The following is a 22,769-nucleotide window of genomic DNA, read 5'->3' on the forward strand; positions in this document are numbered from 1 at the left end:
TTGGGGCTTCTCCACACCGTAACTCTCCCGGATGTGGGGAAAACAGTAAAGGTGGACTCATCAGAGAACAATACATGTTTCACATTGTCCACAGCCCAAGATGTACGCTCCTTGCACCATTGAAACCGACGTTTGGCATTGGCATGAGTGACCAAAGGTTTGGCTATAGCAGCCCGGCCGTGTATATTGACCCTGTGGAACTCCCGACAGACAGTTCTGGTGGAAACAGGAGAGTTGAGGTGCACATTTAATTCTGCCGTGATTTGGGCAGCCGTGGTTTTATGTTTTTTGGATACAGTCGGGGTTAGCACCCGAACATCCCTTTCAGAGAGCTTCCTCTTGCGTCCACAGTTAATCCTGTTGGATGTGGTTCGTCCTTCTTGGTGGTATGCTGACATTACCCTGGATACCGTGGCTCTTGATACATCACAAAGACTTGCTGTCTTGGTCACAGCAAGACGTGCACCAACAATTTGTCCTCTTTTGAACTCTGGTATGTCACCCATAATGTTGTGTGCATTTCAATATTTTGAGCAAAACTGTGCTCTTATCCTGCTAATTGAACCTTCACACTCTGCTCTTACTGGTGCAATGTGCAATCAATGAAGACTGGCTACCAGGCTGGTCCAATTTAGCCATGAAACCTCCCACACTAAAATGACAGGTGTTTCAGTTTCATTGTCCAACCCCTGTACATCCCTACACACTTCAGAATTAATTTGGCTGCTTCTGTCTTTTGTCACATAATTAGTAAACAAGTGACCCAGTGCCATTTGAAGCGATGCATGCCCATGCCATCACACTGCCTCCACCATCTTTTACAGAAGATGTGGTGTGCTTTGGATCATGAGCTGTTCCAATTCTTCTCCAAACTTTCTTCTTCCCATCATTCAGTACAGGTTGATCTTAGTCTCATCTGTCCAAATAATGCTGTTCCAGAACTGGGCTGGCTTTTTCAGGTGTTTTTTGGCAAAGGCAATTTTGGCCTTTCTATTTTTGAGGCTGATTAATAGATTGCACCTTGTGGTGAATCCTTTGTATTTACTCTCATGAAGTCTTCTCTTTATGGTAGACTTAGATACTGATATGCCTACCTCCTGGAGAGTGTTCTTCACTTGGCTGGATGTTGTGAAGGGGTTTTTCTTCACCATGGAAAAGATTTTTGCAATCATCCACCACTGCTGTCTTGGACATCCAGGCCTTTTTGAGTTCCCAAGCTCACCAATGTACTCTTTTTTTTCTCAGAATGTACCAAACTGTTGATTTGGCCATTCCTAACATTTCTGCCATCTCTCTGATTGATTTCTTCCTTTTTCAGCCTAAGGATGGTCTGTTTCACTTGCATTGAGAGCTCCTTTGACTGCATGTTGTGTGTTCACAGCAACAGCTTCCAAATGCAAATGCCACACCTGGAATCAACTCCAGACCTTTTAACTGCTTAATTGATGACAGGTTAAGGAGGTTAGAGCCCATGCAGCATTGTTATTTTTATTGCAGCCTTCAGTCAATTGTCCAATTACTTTTGGTCCCTTGAAAAAGAGGCAGCTACTATTAAAGAGCTGTGATTACTAAACCCTTGCTTTAATTTGGATGCGAATATTCTCAAATTACAGCTGAGAGTTTGCACTTTAAGCCCATATTGGTTATATAATTATATCAATAATATGTTTTCAAAAACAGCTAAAATAAAAATTTAAAAACTTGTGTCACTGCCCAAATATTTCTAGGCCTAAATGTATTAAACGACGCCAAGTTCACCTGCTCCCACCTGAGTGTAGACAGCTAGCAAACACGTGGCATTACACAGACCGTCAGGATGTCCTCTGGTTAAACCTCAAGTATTGGCACTGAACAATGAATGAAGAATGCGCCTAAATGTCAGTGGGCCTGATGGTCCCCCCTCCCCTCAATTTAAGATCCGATTCAGCACCTCTGACTGAGCATGACGAGACAAGGCCGCTACAAATGAAGAGAAAAGTAAAACTTTCACCCCTCCTCTCTGGAATGTTATGATCATTTCACTTTTTTCATGCTGTCTTGTGGTGTTTAGAAAACAGAGGCATGTACTGGTTGAAGTAAAGGTAAGTTCCTGAGGTGGAGTTAAAGTTTAACCCAACTATTCATGTTTAGCTTTGAAAGAATGAACAAGTAACCTTTAGATTCGACTATATGTTTATAACACAAACCGATCCTCCACAAATTAAACAATAGCGTTATTAAGCGGAAATAAAGCGCCAGAGAGAAGGCGCACAAGCAGCTAGCTATTTGGAAACAGAACACAAGCTTACCTTCTTCAGGTGATCAGATGAAGCTGTACAGGAGTTTTCACACACTGGGTTTTCAGTGTGGGTTTCTAACACCAGCTCACAAGGTACTGCCTAGATTTGCAGCCTCTCTGTTGTCCAAGTTTGGTTCCCCTTATCACCGACTTACTAGTTGCAGTCAGGCCCAGAACGCGGCGTTACCTCATTGGGTCCACTGAAGATGCAGCCGGTACAAGACTGTTATCATACTAACAATGTTCACATACGCCGTTTCCGGTTTGCCTTAAAAACACACAGAGCGAATAGGAGGACCCTACGTAGTATATTCTAACCGGAAGCGTTTACAAGATGGTAGCAACGTTGATCTTTAATGGAAAACATATTTTCTATTAAAAATTAAGCCAAAGTGCTTTACTCTAATAACAAAAAAAAACACTTGTGCTCTTATTGTGTAAGGACACGTCTTTATTTCCGATACGTAACCTCTGTTGTTCTGACGTACCGGCATTGTTTCTGTAGATTCAGCCCCGCCCACCCTTTTCCACGCACTGTTGAATGATTGGTCCACGAAACGTGAGCGAGGCTTAAGTTTTTTTTATTGCTACACCCTATTGGTCCACGTGCAGTAGTGGGCGAAACTCAAATGACGAAATTTCCGGGTAACGTTTAAAAAAACAAAAACTGTCAGTCAACTCCAAAACGCAAATATCACTTTTAGTCACAAGAAACATTTAACCTAAACCTAAATCTACCAGAGGAATGAATAAATTTGGACTTAGTACTAATTATCATTTCATAATCCCTTCCACAATTTTAAAGACAATACAGGTCCTTCTCAAAAAATTAGCATATTGTGATAAAGTTCATTATTTTCCATAATGTAATGATGAAAATTTAACATTCATATATTTTAGATTCATTGCACACTAACTGAAATATTTCAGGTCTTTTATTGTCTTAATACAGATGATTTTGGCATACAGCTCATGAAAACCCAAAATTCCTATCTCACAAAATTAGCATATTTCATCCGACCAATAAAAGAAAAGTGTTTTTAATACAAAAAACGTCAACCTTCAAATAATCATGTATAGTTATGCACTCAATACTTGGTCGGGAATCCTTTTGCAGAAATGACTGCTCCAAAATCTCCTGATAGCTAGCTGCATTGACCCTGCCCTTGATAAAACACAGTGGACCAACACCAGCAGCTGACACGGCACCCCAGACCATCACTGACTGTTGGTACTTGACACTGGACTTCTGGCATTTTGGCATTTCCTTCTCCCCAGTCTTCCTCCAGACTCTGGCACCTTGATTTCTGAATGACATGCAGAATTTGATTTCATCCGAAAAAAGTACTTTGGACCACTGAGCAACAGTCCAGTGCTGCTTCTCTGTAGCCCAGGTCTGGGGAATGCGGTACCTGTAGCCCATTTCCTGCACACGCCTGTGCACGGTGGCTCTGGATGTTTCTACTCTAGACTCAATCCACTGCTTCCGCAGGTCCCCCAAGGTCTGGAATCGGCCCTTCTCCACAATCTTCCTCAGGGTCCGGTCACCTCTTCTCGTTGTGCAGCGTTTTCTGCCACACTTTTTCCTTCCCACAGACTTCCCACTGAGGTGCCTTGATACAGCACTCTGGGAACAGCCTATTTGTTCAGAAATTTCTTTCTGTGTCTTACCCTCTTGCTTGAGGGTGTTAATAGTGGCCTTCTGGACAGCAGTCAGGTCGGCAGTCTTACCCATGATTGGGGTTTTGAGTGATGAACCAGGCTGGGAGTTTTAAAGGCCTCAGGAATCTTTTGCAGGTGTTTAGAGTTAACTCGTTGATTCAGATGATTAGGTTCATAGCTCATTTAGAGACCCTTTTAATGATATGCTAATTTTGTGAGATAGGAATTTTGGGTTTTCATGAGCTGTATGTCAAAATCATCCGTATTAAGACAATAAAAGACCTGAAATATTTAAATTAGTGTGCAATGAATCTAAAATATATGAATGTTAAATTTTCATCATGACATTATGGAAAATAATGAACTTTATCACAATATGCTAATATTTTGAGAAGGACCTGTATGTGGCACTAGTGAAGTCAGTTTTCAGACAGGAAATGGCCAGAGGAAGAAGGGGGAAGACATCCAGCAATGGTCCTGAGGTCAGGAATCAAACGCAGAAAGAATGCAGTGAGGACCAACAGCCTCTGCATACAGGGCCTGCTCTATCTCTATACCACATGCTGCCCCACATCCATCATTTTTAAAGCAACACAATGTTTTCTACAAAAGGTCCAAAATAACACTGTGGCAGAATAAAGAGATTAATATTAAACACATCAGGTTTATTTATGGAGTAACCCAAATTATGGCCAGTTAAAATCATCATATCTACATGTGATCAATTTATGTGACAAAGCAGTAGTTTAAATAGACCAGCAAGGAGAGGCCCCAATTAATGAAAAATAAATTGTTGTAAAAATAAAACCATAGCAGAAAATTAATCACCTTTAAAACTAGTTTTATTTTTGTGGTTTAGAGGCATTTATTATTAATAAATGGTTAAACTTTGTGAACAGCTTGTTACAAACAATAACACCGAAATACAAATTCTAGATGTGATGATCAAAGACAATGTCTCAAGTTTAGATGGTCTAGAGAAAGTGTTGCATGAAGAGTAAGGGAAAAACCGTAATTATTTTCACAATATTAATTATCCAGTTCATAAACAGCGTCATATTCGTGAAAAATGGTTAGTCTCTTTGAGCAAGAATTACAAGCAAACACAAAATACATTTCCAAAACTGTGATTCAGAAAACAAATTCCAGCATAAAGCTTTTGTGGAGCCTTTGCTGATAAATTAATGACCATGCAAGCATAAGGTTGAGTAGTTGGTCTGAGTGTCGCCTATGAACATAGTTAAAGACTGGGATGTCTAGCTGTTTCGCTTGGTGTGGATCAGCAGGTCTCGCTGCAGGTTGACTTCTAAACTCGCAGCAGTTTTACTCCCTGGAGGATCAGTGACCAGAGTCAGTTTGTTGAACACTCCTCGACCAAAATAATCAGCCACGACAGAGAAACCATCATTGGAGCTTCGGAGCTTTAAAAAAATGTTTTAGAACAGGAACAGAAGACAACACAGAATACAGAAAAAGATTAAAATATTGTAAAATACTTTCATAGGTTTGTTAAAGACAAATGAAAGCAAAAAAGGTAAATAATGTCATCAGAAAAGAAGCGATTTGAAGACGTTTTCCTTCAGAAACTTTTACCTGTCGATTGAAGTGGTCATGGAGATCACGCTTCTGGTCCTGAGCGCGCAGCAAATCCATGACTTTGCGGTTTTCTGGAGTGCATGTTGGACACTCGGCATCGCTTTCTGCATAGCTTTCAAAACAGTGCTGGTGAAAGGAGTGGCTACACAGGAAATGTACTGATGGAAGCTCCAAGGGGCTGTTGCACATGTTGCACTTGGTCTTCTGGAATATCTTGGCACTGTGGAAACACTTCTGTCAGTTTTGGTTTGGTCAAATGCGACATTAGAGCTTCAAGAATGAGTTGTTTCCCTTTATTTGACTCACCTCGCTTTCAACTCCTGGATTTCAGAGCGAAGATGAGCAGTTTCCTCACGGTACTGGCAAATTTTACATTCATCATCTTCTATCTGTTGGCTCTCTCTCTGCAGCTTATTGATGAGGTAGTCTTTAATAACTGACAGAGTGGCCGTTGAGTTGTGTGCCAGTGTCTGCACAACTGATTGGACAAGAATTAGTTATTTACGCTGTGGATCAACCCTCATAAAAAATGCAGCCACACTCCACACATTTCTCATGGTAACAAAATCAGGCATACAATTAAGTTTCATAAGAACCACCAAAATCCACAATGCTCAGTTTGTGCTCTATTACTATTAGTTAGGTAAAACCTTGTGGTAGGCAGGGAATATAAACGAGGGGAAAAGAGAAAAAACATGGCCAGTCACGGACTGAAATCAGGCTTATAAGGATTCAATGTTAGGACATGGAACATGTTAACAAATTGTGTAAGCCTATCTTGAGCATGCAAAGCACCACTAAACCTAATCAACAAAAAGTCTTACATTACAGTTTGAGAATGATCATGTCTGTTTGCACTTTTGGAACACACCGTGGTATGAAATAGTACATCAACCAGCTCACCAAGTAATGGAGGCATAAGGTTTTTCTGGTCAATGTGATGTAGGACCTCACTGATATAGGCCTTACAGTCCTCTTCTTTTCTGGCAAAGTATCCAAGAGCCTGCTCCCAAAGGCAGCCCTCCTGGTCTCCATAACGCTTGCAGGCATCTACTACTTTTCCATACTCCTCAGTCTGCATGTGATAATGCATAATTTGCTGGTACCTGCACATACACATAAATCTTAAAGTTATGTAATGAAAATACAATGAAGGCAATCTTTATAATGAACACCTGCTCATTCAGACAACTGTTCAATTCTCAGATCTTTGAGCAGTAATGCAATATATAAATCATAAATACAAATATTGACTTTCAGTGCATTCCCCTGGAAAAACAAAAGCAAAGTCAAAAAGCGACTTGACCAAGGCAAACCATTACATAAACAAACTGTTACTTGATACAGTTTTACGATTAAACATTAAAGTAAGTTAAAACAATTTTATTTGGCTGGGGCCAATCACTGCTGAGCTGGATGCGTCACCATGATCCTGCGCTGAACGACTGCAGGTAACCATATCCATACATAAGGGGCAAATTAATGCAAATTAATACCTGGCAAGAAGGACAGTCCCCAACACTTTACATCAGTAACACATTTATCTTCCTCAGCCACTATAACATGAAGAGCAAGTAAAGGGTGAAGGGTCAGTTTCAGGTCAGTAACCGTATTCAGGGTGTGAAAACACTCCTTTCAGAAATTTGCTAAAGCAGCGTAAATCCAAAACATTTGGATTATGGTGACTCACTGACACACCTGTCACCCTACATAGGTAGGCCTTAGCTAACTTGGATTTGGACAAGTGGATTATGTGAAAAGAATGGAAAGAATGGCAGCCACAGCGTGATGTTGAATAGACCAACTTATTGATTAGGGTAAAATGAAAATGATCAAATGGACTATTAATCCCTTTTGGGATTAATAAAGTATTTTTGAATTGAATTGATTTGAAATGACCAAGAAAATACAGAAATAAAAGAAACATTTCTTAAATTTGTGTTTTACATAAAATGAACTTATGTATAGTGATTTATAAGTAAACCCCTAATAAAAACTTCAAGTCATTTGTAACCTTCTGAGAGCAACTCTGTTCTGGTCTGAGCACATGTGACTGATGAGCCCTGCTCTAAGGAAACAAAGTAAAATACTTACAGTTTGCCTTTCTCATACAGGTAGAGGACACCTTCTTTAAAGTTGTGCATCTGACAAAGAACCAAGGCCTTATCAAACACAGTGTTGTCACTTCTGAGCAGTGACAGAGCTTCTCCCTGCCGGACTGTTTTTTTCTGCCAAATATAAGCGCATTAGAAAACAAAGCTCTCAAAGTTTTAAAGAGATACAGGTATTTATGTTAAATAACATCTCATTTGTTGGTTTGGCACTAACCTCAGGATCTTGCTCATGTGCCCAATCCTGCAGTCGGAGCTCCAGCAGTGTGTCATACACACCTTGGGATGAACGGGGGTCCACCTCGATCATGTGCTCCAGGAAGGCTTTCAACTCTCGAGGGTTATTGGCAAAAATTGGGATGAACTCTTCAGAATTTGCCTTGAATTAAAATCACAGAAGTCACATGAGACAGTAGCACTGATAGATATCAGCGACTAATCAGGCAGGATTACACAGGACTCTCTAACCTTGACAAACAGACTACTGTCCAAATTGACTTTTTCAACTGAGTCTCCACTGGGCTGATAATTGGTGCATAAGCGCTTCAGGAGTAATGTGGTGCCTTCAGGAACATGGTGCATGAGTGTCTTGCCATAACGCTTCATGTTGCTTTCAGTTTGTTCAAAAGGCAGACGCCCAATGTACCGTAGACCTTCCTGATAGTTCTGCAGTTAGAAAAAACAAAGTATGATTGACTTAGTGTTATGAGTAACCAAGAAATTTGCAACATTTCTTCATCTGTTTATACTCTGAGCTTATCTCAGTAGTCTTAACTCTTGGTTGTTAATTTCTTAAAGAGTCATTTACCACTGGGTAGGCATAGATTTACCTGCTAATAATAAACACCTTGTATCAGGTACCCAAGGAAACAGTAACTGGTAACAGATCAGGGGACTAAACAGAAAGAACTAAATCATTTTCTACAGATATATAGTTGAGGTTTTATGTCATGTCATCAAGAATTCCAAAGACGTTTCTGTAGCTTCCACTTACAAAGATCTTATTCAGTGTGACTGAATGTGCTCCCTTTTAAATACACAAAAAACACAAAAATGTATCTTTAGGATGAACTCATAACCATTCATATGTGCTTCTGTGTAAGCATCTGGCTTCTCAGTGAGAACCATCTCATTTGGAAAAAAATCAAACCTTTTCTCAGTGCCATTTTTTCAAATCCAACTATAATTCAGCCTCTTGTAATGCGAGAGGGTACATGTTTGATGATGGTAAGTAAAACATAGAGCTGAACAGGTCGGTCGTGGAACTGCAGCTTTGGAAAAAGTAAAACATTTATGAGGCTGCCACATAACTGGCATCCACTGGTCCTGATTGAGCCGTGCCATCAGCAGCCCCAGAAGATCAGTTCATTCTCATAAATGTTTCACCTTCAGGTCTTCAAGCTGGATTTTCAGGTACCACTCATGATGCTGGTGCCGTTCAGCCAGGAACACGGCGTGACTGTGGTACCCAGCTTGACGAAGAACCTTGATGGCAATCTCAACATCAAAATGGACCTCACTCTCACTGCTCTGAGAAAATACAGACACAAAAACATTAGAATGAGCTCAGCTCTAAGACCTGTTTACCACAAACTCTTGTTTCATTATTACTTTGTATGCAAAGTAATAATGAAACAAGAGTCAGACCTCCTTTTCCTTTATTTTTCTCTATCGCTATTAACTTGTCAAGAGTCACCTTGATGAACTCTTCCAGCTTGGAGCTGTCTTTCAGCTTGGTGTAACAGTTAAGCAGCAGTGTGGTGTGATCCGCGTTGGCCAGGGACTGTCGGTGAAGGGCCTGCAGATACGCCGTCAGGTTGTGAATCCTCTGTGCATCCAGGAATTTTCTAATGACGTATGAAGGCTCCAGCTTCCCAATGGTGCTGAGTGGAAACACAGTAGAACAAAAAGAGTGAGAACACTGATGGAAAGCTTTGCAGTTGCTGACCATAAACCCTTCATGGCACCCTTTGTCTAAAATATCACAAAAAGAGTGTTGTGGTTAAAGAGACGCTTAAGGTCTGACTAAAAGAATCATCAAAAACCAATAAGAGGCAATAAATGGTGCAGCTCTGGAAACAGATTAGTGATGAATTACCGAATATACTGCTGGATGGCACCATCGTGATCTCCCTTCAAGTACAGATGATCGCCGTACTGACGAAAGATCTCTGACAGTCCGTCACTGTCCAGGTGCTGGCTCTTAGCCAGGTTTATGGCCATGACAAACAAGTTCTTCTTAAAAAGCATCTTAACAGACAACAAGAGACACTACCATTGTGAAAACAAAGTGAAAGACATACTAAACTTCTCGAAGGTGGTTAGAAATGCAGTTTCAGATGACACTCTTTGAGCTAACCTCCAGTTTTGTCTGCGTGTCTTTCTCTTGCAGAACAAACATTTTTCCATCTCGGGTCAGAATGTAGAAGGAGCCCCACTCTGCCAACACATCAATGACATCATCGAATGAGGCGCTGTAGGCGATGAATTTGTTGTCCAGGTCATAAATGGTTAAAACCTGCTTTTCTGACAGTGAGCTCTCGCTGCTGCCAAACCCTGTTCTGGGTGTAAAAACAGACACAGTCAGCAGCTTCCTTCGTGTACACTGTTTATTAATCGCTGGAGCCTGATGTTAAACTTTTTTATTATTAAAAATCATATAAAGAGGGAGCGGCACATGCGCAGCAGTAGAGCACGCTACACATGTATAGAGGCTTCAGTCCCCTGCTTTGAGTCCCAGCCATGGCAATCTGTGCTTTGTGCTCTCTTCCCCTCATTTCCTGTCTGCCTACTTAAAAAAAAAATCAAATAAAGGCCATTAGTGCAGCGAAAACAAATCTTTAAAATGCTTATAGATTATTTAGCATACCAGTCCATTAAAATGTAAATAAAATCAGGAGTCTTTTCTTGATTGTTTTTTTATCTTTTAAGGAATGCCTGTCTCGATTCCTTTCAGAAACCAACTTCTAAGTTGAATGAAAATACTTATAAATGTGCCTGAGGTAAGAATAATGTTGGGCTTTATCTGCCTGTTACAAGTGTGTTTAAAATGGCCATTTTCTGCTCATGTATTCACTCTTTACAGTGCAATCAACATGCAAATGCAGCATCATGAATCTAACCTCGTGGACAAACTGGAGTAAAATCAAGTATGTGTTTGCAAATGACTGAAAAGGAACTGAAGCCTCATTTTAGGAGTTTATACAGATCAAAAGAGGCATAGCACTAAAGAGAGCAAACTGAAGGATTTTCAGGATAGTTCAGACAGAGAAAATAATATCCAGAAGAATTCAGCTTGTCACAATAACAACAAGTCTAAATCTAAATCTGATTCCAACACAAAAGTATCAAAAAAAGTCTTAGATTAGGAAGAAAAACATTTATAATTGGTAAAGTTTTGTTTTGGAGTTCCCATAGGTATGTGTGTGGCATTCTGTTATGGCATCAGGGGCACAGAAAGTTTCTTAGGTTCTCAGTCACAGAGTTTGAGAACCGCTGAGTTCGTGCATACACTGAATGGTCTGCTTAGAGTCCTTGTTGGAGTCGAGCTACAACAAAGTCATGTTAGATTGTTTTGGTTCCTGGTTTTCAGCTTTTAATAAAAATGCTTTGAATGTTTTGACACATTTAGAAAGCCCGAATAATTACCTGCTATCTGAGAAAAATGTAAGACTTAAACATTTGGCTGCATTGTAAAACCAGGAAAGTATTAATAAAAAAAAATTAAAACTGAAAAAAATTAAAACATTGTTAAAAATGTGTTCTTTTTGTGCAGTAAAAGCAGTGTGTTTCCAAAATGTGTGAGTAGTCATGGTTAACAATCATGATGACATGATAATAACAAGAAACTCACTCCTTAAGCAGTGAGCTTCTTGTTACTATGAGGTCACACATACTTGGTCCTGGGTTCTGACCTCCTGTAATTGTGATTGCAAGGCTTCAAACCGGAAGTTCTCAGATGGAAGTTGCCCCTGAGCTTAGAGTGTCACCAGCAGTCTGGTCACATACCACACTGATGACCACTTCATAGTGAACAGAGCCACTTCCTCAAGGCACATTTAAGGGAGGTTAGAGGTACCCAAGTGTTAAGTCAGACCATTTAAAAACCGTTTACATCAGCGTGGTCTGCATGCTAGACTACCTGCAAGGGTACCTAACCACACTACCAAGGATAGGCATCATCGTCTGCCATGGGCCACCAACAGTGGTGGAGACGTCAAAGAGAGTGCTATGCATCAGCAACTGTTGTCACCAGACCTGTCTTTGGTGGAGGTGATGGTGGTGTTAGTGTGGGCAAGTGTGTCTAGCCAATATAAAACTGCTCAACACTTTGTGAATGGGAGAGTGACAAACCTGTGCTACCTGAATAACATCATTAATCCAGTCATTTGGCCCCTGCATGAACAACATAGACCTAATTTTATGTTCATGGACAATGCTCCAGCTCATCAAGGTCCCATCATTAGGGGAACAACTGCTGGAGATTAGGGTACCTTGAATAGAGTGGCCTGTATTTTCTCCAGACTTGAATCCCATTGAAAACCTAAGGGATCAGCCGAGTCACCATCTAGAGGCTCGTAACTCTGTACCTCGTAACTTTAGTGACGCAACGGCCACCCTTCAAGAAGATGCCAAGACTCAGCACACAATAAGTCAACTTATGAACAGTAGGAGACGCTCTAACTGATGCTCAAGGTCACATGACACGTTGCTGAGACAAAGACATGTTTTGTTGTATTCTACCCACCACTGTTGTTGTCTTTTGTTTTAATAAATAGTTTGAAATGAGGAAATCACTATTGCATGCTTCTACTTAAGTGCCCTATTTCATGATATAATATCACTGTAGTGTGAACTTATAACATTTTTCATAAATTTCACCAGAAAGCTAAATATCCTTAACTTTCTGTATGTGGTATATATGATCAATGAACCAGATTTTTGTTCTTACTTGTTGGGTGACTTCACATGTCTGATCAGTAAGAACAAGTATCCCCGGTGCCAATTGGCTAGAAGCTTGTGGCCATCAAAAGCAAAGCAGGGCCCTCGTTCATCAGGCTGGTACAGGTAAACACATTCATCCCCAGCCACAATGAACTGGGAATCCTGGGACGGATCTGCCAGGGATGAGCAGCGCAGGGCACAGCCGTGGGTATCCAGCTCCACTTTCGGATACTCTTTGTGAGATAGAGTGTAGCACTATGCAGAAGACAGAAAGAAAAGTGATTTGGTCAGAACTTCTTGGATCAACTGGCAGACATGCTGTTTGAAAACACTGCAAGGCTTCAGTGGAACACACACTTACAAAGACTTTTTCCAGAGTGGCAACAAACAAATGTGTAATTTTGGCCATTTGACGGAAGGCCAGTCCTGTAACAGGGCTGCTCCCCTCATGCAGAGTCAGAGTTTTACTGTGACGGTCTCTGGTGATGTCACCTTTGGTTAAAACCACACTACCATCTGTGAAACCTGCCAAGAAACACTGGTACTGAGCTGGAACAGTGAAACATGTGACTAAAACTACTATAACGTGGGGAGATTTTTCTCACCAATAGCCATGAAGTTCAGGTTCTCATGTACACTAAGGCAAGACACTTCAGCTGGTTTGCTGCTGGGAACTGCAGGAAAGATTCTGGTGCAGAGTGGATTCCCACTGTCTCTCTTGTCAAGGTTCCAGACCTTCACCTGGAAAGTAAGAGCACATTACGGGTGGGCTCACCATTCAGTCCTTATGCTATATATCTGTGGGTCTCACTAAGAAAAATTAGTGCCGCTTCTATATCTTAAACTTTTAATCTTGATTAATATTCAAATGTATTTCTCATATTTACAACACACTGATTTTTTATACAGACAGGCGTATAATGTTGGAACACAAAGTGAAAAGCTTAAAAGGTGCACTTGAGGCAAATCTGCTTCCGCCCCTCCTCCCCAAGCCTCAGATCTCAGCAGGTAGAAAGCAATGAGAAAACATGTGTGTGACTATAGGAGGCCGCACTTACCAGAGGGTTGATGCCATGCTCGTCCTGCCCCACGGACACCAGGATGCTGTGCTGCTTCAGCTGGTACAGGTGGGTCACCCGCAGCTTGTAGGCCTGGAACCAGGTCAGCTGCAGGGAGCGCATCAGCAGCCAGATCTGGCCCTCCATATGTGATATTATGGAGTTAAGAATATTTATGCCAAGACATTTTAGGATGTGTAGCAACTAAAGACTGTATTTTATGTCAACTTTTATATAGTTATTCCTACCTGTATTTAAAATGTTTGATATCTGTACAGGGACATCATGTTTCTATCTGTGGCTCGGTTTCTGCTTCGTTCAATAAAGTCCAGTCCAAGTAAATGGAGAAGTTTAATGTTACCCCAACAGGCAGATAATACAAGTACATGTCATAGAATTTGAATATCCTGAAAGATTATTGTATTTTTTGTCAATCAATTCAGAAAGTGTAATCTGTATGAGTACAGATTACATTACACATAGTGAAAACTTTCAAGCCTTTATGTCTTGTAATTCTGATGATTAGGTCTTGCAGATAGCAAAAACCCCAAATTCTGTGTCTTAAAAAACTAGAATATTACATAAGATCAATAAAAAAGGATATTTTAAACAGAAATTAAAGGTTTCTGAAAAGTATGTTAATTTCTCTGTACCAAATACTTGGTCAGGCCTCCTTTTGCATGAATTACTGCATCAATGTGGTGTGGTATGGAGGTGGTTCTGCTGAGGTGTAATGGAAGCCCTGGTTGCTTTGATAGCTGCCTTCAGGTCATCTGCATTGTTGGGTCTGATGTCTCTCATCTTCACTAATTAGATTTTCTATGGGGTTCAGGTCAGGTCAGTTTGCTGGTCAGTCAAGTCCAGTACCACCATGGTCAGTAAACCAGCTTTTGGTACCTTTGGCAGTGTGGGCCGGTACCAAGTCCAGCTGGAAAATGAAATCAGCATCTCCATAAAGCTTGTCACCAGAAAAAAGCATGAAATGCTGTATAATTTCCTGGTAGATGTCAAGGTTGACTGTGGACTTGAGAAAACACAGTGGATCAACATCAGCAGACGACAAGGCACCCAGAATCATCACTGACTTTGGAAACGTTAAACTGGACTAAACTGGACCACTGAGCAACAGTCCAGCTCTTTTTCTTGTCAGCCCAGAAGAAGCTTCTGACGTCTCAAGTTCAGGAGTGGCTTGACACGAGGACTGCAACATTTGTAGCCTGTTTGTAGGATTCGTCTGTGTGGTGGCTCTTGATGCACTGACTCCGGTCTCAGTCCACTCATTATGAAGCTGCTCCAAATTCTTAAAAGGATTTTGCTTCTACTCAGCTTTCGATGAATATGTTTAGATACAGGACTCTGAACAACCAGTTCTGTAGGAATGACCTTTTCTGGCTTAACCTCCTTGAGAAGGTTGTCGATGACTGTTTTCTGGACATCTGTCAAGCCAGCAGTCTTCCCTATGATTTTGTAGCCTATTGACACAGGTTGAGAGACCATTAGAGCCTCTCTAAATGGTTTCTCAGTCTAAGTTAATTAGCTGATTAGTATGACACAATGAGCTTTGAATACTGAACTTTTGGACAATATTTTGCTTTTCTTTGACAGTGAATTTGGGGTTTTCATTATCTATAAGCCATAAGCATCAAAATGACAAGAAAGAAAATGCTTGAAAGATTTTACTATACAGTGGGGAAAATAAGTATTTGATAAACTGTTGATTTAGCAGGGTTTTCTCATAAAGAATGGAGAGGTCTGTAATTTTCACTGTAGGTACACTTCCACTATAACAGAATATATAAAAACCAAAAGTCCAGAAAATCACATTGTATAATGTTTAATTTATTTGCATTTTATTGCAGGAAACAAGTATTTAAAACAATTGAAAGTGGCTGTCACTGGGCAACACAGAGTTTCAGCTTCCCCCAAATATTTTCTATTGGGTTCAGGTCTGGAGACAGGCTAGGCCACTCCAGGACCTTGAAATGCTTCTTACGGAGCCACTCCTTAGTTGCCCTGGCTGTGTGCTTTGGGTTGTTATCATGCTGGAAGACCCAGCTAGACCCATCTTCGATTCTATTAACTTAAGGAAGGAGGTTGCTGCCCAAACTCTCATGATACATGGCCCCATCCACACTCCCCTCAGTATGATCCAGCATTCTGACCCATTTGCAGAAAAGCATCGCCAAAGCATGACATTCCACCCTCAGGCTTCATGGTAGGGATGGTCTTCTTGCAGTTCCACTGATCGTTCTTCTTCCTCCAAACACGGTGAGTGGAGTTTAGACCAAAATGTTCTATCTTGGTCTCATCAGACCACATGACCTCCCATGGCTCCGCTTTATCATCCGGATGGTTACGGTTATACTTAAGACAAGCCTGGACATGTCTTGAAGGGGAACCTGCATGTGCTGCAGGACTTGATTCTATAACAGCGTTGTGTGTAACCAATGGCAACCATTGAGACTGTGGTCCCAGCGTTCCTTAGGTCATTGACCAGGTCCTCCCATGTGGTTCTGGGCTGATGCCTCACCTTTCCCATAACCATTGATACTCCACAAGGTGAGATCTTGCATGGAGCCCCAGACCGAGGGAGATTGACTGGCATTTTGAGTTTTTTCTAATAATTGCACCAACAGTTGCTGCCATTTCACCAAGCTGCATGGCTATTGTCCTGTAGCTCATCCAAGCCTTGTGCAGGTCTAGATTTTTGTCCCTAGCTCCTTGTTCTTGCTAATGGTGGGAGGATGGAATCTGATTGACTGAACTTGTTAATTGTCTAAAACACACATGTCCAAACACTCAAACAGGTGCAGTTAATGCAGGTAATGAGTGGAGGATAGAAGGGCTTCTTAAAAACCTAAGGCTTGTGAGAGACAGAATTCCGGCTGGTTGGCAGGTTATCAAATACTTATTTAATGCAAATTAATTATTTTAATATCCTACAGTGTGATTTTCTGGATAATTGTTTAGATTCTGTCTCTCACAGTTGAATGTACCTACAATGAAAATTACAGACCTCTCTATTCTTTGTAAGTGGGAAAACTTGCAAAATCAGCAGTGTATCAAATACTTATTTTCTCCAATAAATATGTAATGAATCTAAACGAGTAACAAAAAATATTTACCCTTTTCACAATATTCAGTTTTTTTCATATACTTGCTCTACATTTGTGTTAAATAAAGGGACCCAAATTTTGGGTTTCAAGAGTATAATTTACAAATAAAGAAATCTCACCAGTGGAACAACTGATCACATTTAGACTGACTGAACAATACACCACTGATGCTTAGGCGTTAGAAGTTTTGTTCTTTTTGTTGCTTCCTCCTCCTATTTCATAAAATCCAAAATGTACAATAGGTGGGAAACAAGCAAATGACCATAAGATGACCCTTTGGAAAAACAGTCAAGAAAGAACACAAGCTAAAATAAGACAGTATGTTATGAAAGATTGACAACAAAAGGATAAGGACAAAGACAATTTCAAAGACAAATAAAAGCATCAATAGTAAACAGCATTCTTTAAAAAATAACATTTAATAATCAGTAGGGTGTTACGGTACACAAAAGTCATGGTTTGGTAAGTATTCAGGTTTTCAAGTCACAGTTCGGTACCATGGACTTCAATCAAGAAAAACAAATGTGCAAGATTTTTTTTTTTTTTTTACTTCGGTCAGCAGTAATCAAAGAATCTTTATATATACCGTATTTGCCGCACTATAAGGCGCACCTTCAATGAATGGCCTATTTTAGAACTTTTTTCATATATAGGGCGCACCGGATTATAAGGCGCATAGAATAGAAGCTACTGCAGTCAAACGTTTGACTGGGGTTGCGTTATGCATCTACTAGATGGAGCTGTGCTAAAGAGAATGTCAACAAAACAGTCAGATAAGTCAGTCAGTCAAACTTTATTAATACACTACAAACCAGCGTTCTGATAACTCCATTCACTCTCATGGTAAGGTCTCCTCTACATAGAATTCTATTGAATAGAGCCAACCGCACGTTAGGAATGCATTGGAGTCTATGAAGTTGAAATCAAACGTTAGTTAAAACGTGAAAGGGAACTTTTCCCTGATTCAGTAAACACGTAAAAGAAACAGTTTGATGCACTAAATCAAACGTTAGTACTGTTAACCTTTCCTGTTTCTGTCCCCTGACCGTAGTCTGATGACACAGGGGAGACGCTCTCTCCAGGGCCGAAGTTACTAGTTTCCTCGGGGTTAACTCCCTCACTCATACGTTGCTGAGTTGAGCATGAAGAAACAGCATCAAAACACTGAGTTGTTGACGAGATTCGGGGTTCTTTTTAATGACTTTGCAGCACGTAAAAACACAGGGCTTACAGACTCATACACCACTGCTCCGGTCGCCGTCTCTACCCACCCCACACACACACAATACCAACGTCACTCCTTCACTCTTGATTCTCAGCTACGGCAGCACACAGCGCCACCTCTATCCGGAGGAGTAATGTCAACATCTTCCATACACACACGAAACATACAGCCCACACACTGAGCTTCTAATCACATATAGTTCAGGCAATTCCTGCAACAGTACATTCAAACGTTATACACACACAAGTGGTGTTGGACTAGGAGTAAGCACAGTACAGGTGTTTACCGCTATTACTTCGGCGACGCCCCTGACTACGGTAGCCGTAATGCTGCAAGCGGTGCGGCTTTGTAGTTTACCAGTCGTACTGAAACATTTTGACAGAGCGCCGTGTACAACCAGTATGGATCAACCAATTAACCAATTGATCCATTTATAAGGCGCTCCGGATTACAAGGCGCACTGTCATTTTTTGAAAAAATTAAAGGTTTTTAAGTGCGCCTTATAGTGCGGAAAATACGATATATATATAAAGTAGTATAAGCAGACATACCCAATCCCTGGATAGATTGATTATGCATCAATATAACGACTTAAAAATGGTCGGTGTTAATGTTCAGAAATTTTTTAATTAGAATAAACAATTTTAGAATAAACATGTTTAAATCCCTCTGTGGCTGTTTGGATATTTCCACAACCTTGCATCCCAACTGTACCTGAGTATTTTATAGGAATTTAGGTGAAGAGTGACCTACAGACCATATAACTGTTGAATTTGCCTGACACCAACATGAACTTCTGGTTTGGTCCACCGTTTCTTTTTTCCTCTGTAGGTGCATGAGAAACCTTAATGTTTCCAAATAGCACTGTGTAGTGGGGACTCCTTTCGGTTCAGTTTTGGTGTCGCTTTTTAAAGTTGCACTACAGAACATTGTATTGCGCACTTAAGTTTCGCACATAAACATTCTGCATGTGTTCAGGTATAAAACTATGCATTCATTTAGTGAGTACCAAACTGGATAGTGTTAGTACGAATACATGTACCATTGCGCCCCTAAGCTATTATGGTGCGTTCAGACCGACGGCCATTTCAGCAAATTTTTCGCCTTATTTATGTACTGTCGCTCACCTGACATTTCGACAGCAATTCGCATGGCCAATGGCCAACAACGCTCCACTCCCTTCACCGCGCCATCCAATAGGAGGATCTCCTATCTGCTGCTTGCCGGGTTCAACTAAACATGGCAGACCTGGATTGTACGTTAGTCACGGAGCTTTATTTATGGAAAGTCGAACAACGCTACCGTCCTCGACGTCTCTGGGTTCCCCAGATTCTCCAGAGACAGAACCCCTTTGGAGAGTAGTACCACCTACTCCATTAGCAGCATCTGGATAACGGTCGCTTTCAGTGGTACTTCCGTCTATCCAGGACCCAGTTTGAGGACCTGCTGCTCCGCGTTGGGGGGGCAAATAAACCAACTACAGGGACCGCATCCCCGCTGCAGAACGCCTACCCATCTGTCTTCAGTTAGTAAATAAATCTCAGCTCAATAGAAAGCTGGGTGTGAAGGCCATGTGTGCTTCACAACCTTATTTGTGCCTTATTGAACAGTCCTTTTTAGGACTAAATTTCAACAGCTTTTTTCAAAGCCACCCACAAACCATCCTTTATTCTATGTGTTCATGAATGTTTCTGTCCGTTTTATATATGTGATGTTTGCGGGTTGTAGGCATTGTTTTACCTTCTTTCTTTGCAGGGACTGCAATACCTAATTAAATTGACAGAAAAGTTCTGATTTTCCAACTCCAGCAAAATCCACTTCACGTCCATCAAAGGTTTCGCTTTGCTCCGGCTTCACTCTATTCGCCCTAATCGTACCGCTCGCATCGCGTTCTTTGCATTGCTTTGCGCCTCTACATAGAGTTAAAATGTAAATCACTCGCTCCCATCGCATCATTCGTGGTTTCATGGCTAAATTGGACCAGCCTGGTAGCCAGTCGTCATTGATTGCACATTGCACCAGTAAGAGCAGAGTGTGAAGGTTCAATTAGCAGGGTAAGAGCACAGTTTTGCTCAAAAATATTGAAATGCACACAACATTATGGGTGACATACCAGAGTTCAAAAGAGGACAAATTGTTGGTGCACGTCTTGCTGGCACATCTGTGACCAAGACAGCAAGTCATTGTGATGTATCAAGAGAACGGTATCCAGAGTAATGTCAGCATACCACCAAGAAGGACGAACCACATCCAACAGGATTAACTGTGGACGCAAGAGGAAGCTGTCTGGAAGGGATGTTCGGGTGTTAACCCAGATTGTATCCAAAAAACATAAAACCACGGCTGCCCAAATCACGGCAGAATTAAATGTGCACCTCAACTCTCCTGTTTCCACCAGAACTGTCCGTCGGGAGCTCCACAGGGTCAATATACACGGCTGGGCTGCTATAGCCAAACCTTTGGTCAATGCCAAACGTCGGTTTCAATGGTGCAAGGAGCGCAAATCTTGGGCTGTGGACAATGTGAAACATGTATTGTTCTCTGATGAGTCCACCTTCACTGTTTTCCCCACATCCAGGAGAGTTACGGTGTGGAGAAGCCCCAAAGAAGCGTACCACCCAGACTGTTGCATGCCCAGAGTGAAGCATGGGGGTGGATCAGTGATGGTTTGGGCTGCCATATCATGTCATTCCCTTGGTCCAATACTTGTGCTAGATGGCCACGTCACTGCCAAGGACTACCGAACCATTCGTGAGGACCATGTGCATCCAATGGTTCAAACATTGTATCCTGAAGGCGGTGCCATGTATCAGGATGACAATGCACCAATACACACAGCAAGACTGATGAAAGATTGGCTTGATGAACATGAAAGTGAAGTTGAACATCTCCCATGGCCTGCACAGTCACCAGATCTAAATATTATTGAGCCACTTTGGGGTGTTTTGGCGGAGCGGGTCAGGAAACGTTTTCCTCCACCAGTATCACGTAGTGACCTGGCCACTATCCTGCAAGAAGAATGGCTTAAAATCCCTCTGACCACTGTGCAGGACTTGTATATGTCATATATGTCATTCCCAAGATGAATTGACCCTGTATTGGGCGCAAAAGGAGGCCCTACACCATACTAATAAATTATTGTGGTCTAAAACCAGATGTTTCAGTTTCATTGTCCAACCCCTATAGTTCAATGATTAAGTAAAAAACTGGACAAAAGGTCATTTGTCATTAATTTATCCTTCAAGGTACTGTTGCAAAAACAGTCTGGATGCCATCATCACAGATCATGGAGTTACTGGATCCAACTTCCCTCTTCATACTAAAATCCGAAAATAACTTTTCTCTAGACTGCCTAATATAAAATCAATGGAATGGGGATTTGATTCGGTCAAATCTGGACATTTAATCAGAAGAGGAAGGCATCGCCTCACCAGGCTTTATCCATCAAAATAAACAAAGACAAAAATGTGTAATTAATAACGTTCATTGATCGCAGTTCAACTATAAGACAAGAGTCCGCACAAAAGAGTATTTCACATAAATAAAGACAAACCAAGTTTTATTCACTCATCAGCCCAAGTCTATGTTTACCTTGAGGATGTAATCCGCAGCTCAGCAGGGGAACATCGTGTGTAGCTATAGCTCGTCTCACTAGTTAATTCGCTCATTTTCCCTGGAGTTTCACTTGTCTGCACTAGTCTCGAAACAGACAGATTACGCTTCCAACTTCCAAATTAACTGCAACAGATTTCTGAGATGGATGTGTATTTATCTCTGAAGTCTGGCTTTAGCCTAACACTGGGCAAGCATCAGATCAGTTGTCTAGCTAGCATAACATTAACTGCAGCACAGAAGGATATCTCCCAGGACAACATGGCCCCGGCCGGAATCGCTGGCCGATATTCCTTTAGGAAGGGCAAATGTTTTCAAGCTATCTATAGGATCCTTCACCGTGTCCTTGTCAAAGAACACAAATTTCCTCCACTGTAGAAATGCTGCCATTTTCCTAACGTTAACCAGCAAGTCTACGCAAATGGTCATATGATGGCAGTCACGTGACGGGACGTGACGCTTCTTCTTCTTGTAGTGTTTTTCGCGGTTGGCAAATAACTTTATGGTGTGCATTACCGCCACTGACTGGTATGGAGTGTGGTTCTTCATAGTTTTAAATCTTATTTACTATTACATCAAATTCTATTTATTAATTTAGTTTTTTTTAAATCTAACTATGATTTGAATATGTCTGCTAACTAAACTTATTTGCAAAGTATCTATCAAATAAAAATTTTCTTTAATACCTACAAATTCTCTCATCAAAATTGTTCTTTCTTGCTCATATTTCTGACACTTCAATATTACATGTTCTATTGTTTCCTCCTCTCCACAATGATAACATTTTCCTGTATTATGTTTCTTTATCTTAAACAATGTAGAATTAAGTCCTTTTCTGCTCTTCTTCCAGTTCTTACTTCTCCTACTATCTTGTTGATTCTGTAAAACCATCTTCCTTTCCTTTCTTCATTCCACATTTTTTGCCACTCTTTGCTGATTTTCTGTTTAATGATATTTCTCGCCTCTGACCTACTAATATTAATTATAAAGCTAATGTTGTTCTGTGTTGCCTTCTTTGCTATCCTGTCCGCCATCTCATTCCCCCTAAATCCTACAAGTGCTGGTACCCATAAAAACACTAATATTAATTTCCAACAAAATATCGGGCCTACCATCTGAATGATTATGTTTTAAACTTAATAATGCTGAACTTGAGTCTGAACAAAT

General features: G+C 40.9%; 2 protein-coding genes across 3 annotated transcripts in view; both read right to left on the reverse strand.

Moving 5' to 3' along the window:
* Window positions 1-2,486, reverse strand: part of hyou1 (hypoxia up-regulated 1) — a 32,797-nt gene extending 30,311 nt beyond the window's left edge. The window contains exon 1 of one of the 2 annotated variants that reach the window (XM_047379577.1): window positions 2,289-2,486. The gene's annotated coding sequence lies outside the window, so the exon portion shown is untranslated. The remainder of the gene's footprint in view (window positions 1-2,288) is intronic. The other variant, XM_047379578.1, reaches the window with a different exon arrangement.
* Window positions 2,487-4,764: 2,278 nt separating this feature from the next.
* vps11 (VPS11 core subunit of CORVET and HOPS complexes) lies at window positions 4,765-22,039 on the reverse strand. Its single transcript, XM_047379624.1, has 16 exons — window positions 21,851-22,039; window positions 13,650-13,798; window positions 13,197-13,332; window positions 12,953-13,116; window positions 12,599-12,846; window positions 10,007-10,208; window positions 9,746-9,897; window positions 9,344-9,530; window positions 9,034-9,177; window positions 8,116-8,313; window positions 7,865-8,026; window positions 7,631-7,764; window positions 6,440-6,642; window positions 5,843-6,014; window positions 5,534-5,756; window positions 4,765-5,361 (listed from the first exon to the last, which is right to left on the reverse strand). The coding sequence occupies exons 1-16, from the start codon at window positions 22,029-22,031 to the stop codon at window positions 5,197-5,199; spliced, it is 2,820 nt and encodes a 939-aa protein (XP_047235580.1). The 5' UTR covers window positions 22,032-22,039; the 3' UTR covers window positions 4,765-5,196.
* Window positions 22,040-22,769: the final 730 nt, after the last annotated feature.

The sequence above is a fragment of the Girardinichthys multiradiatus genome, chromosome 11 (assembly GCF_021462225.1).
Source record: "Girardinichthys multiradiatus isolate DD_20200921_A chromosome 11, DD_fGirMul_XY1, whole genome shotgun sequence".
Taxonomy (NCBI): domain Eukaryota; kingdom Metazoa; phylum Chordata; class Actinopteri; order Cyprinodontiformes; family Goodeidae; genus Girardinichthys; species Girardinichthys multiradiatus.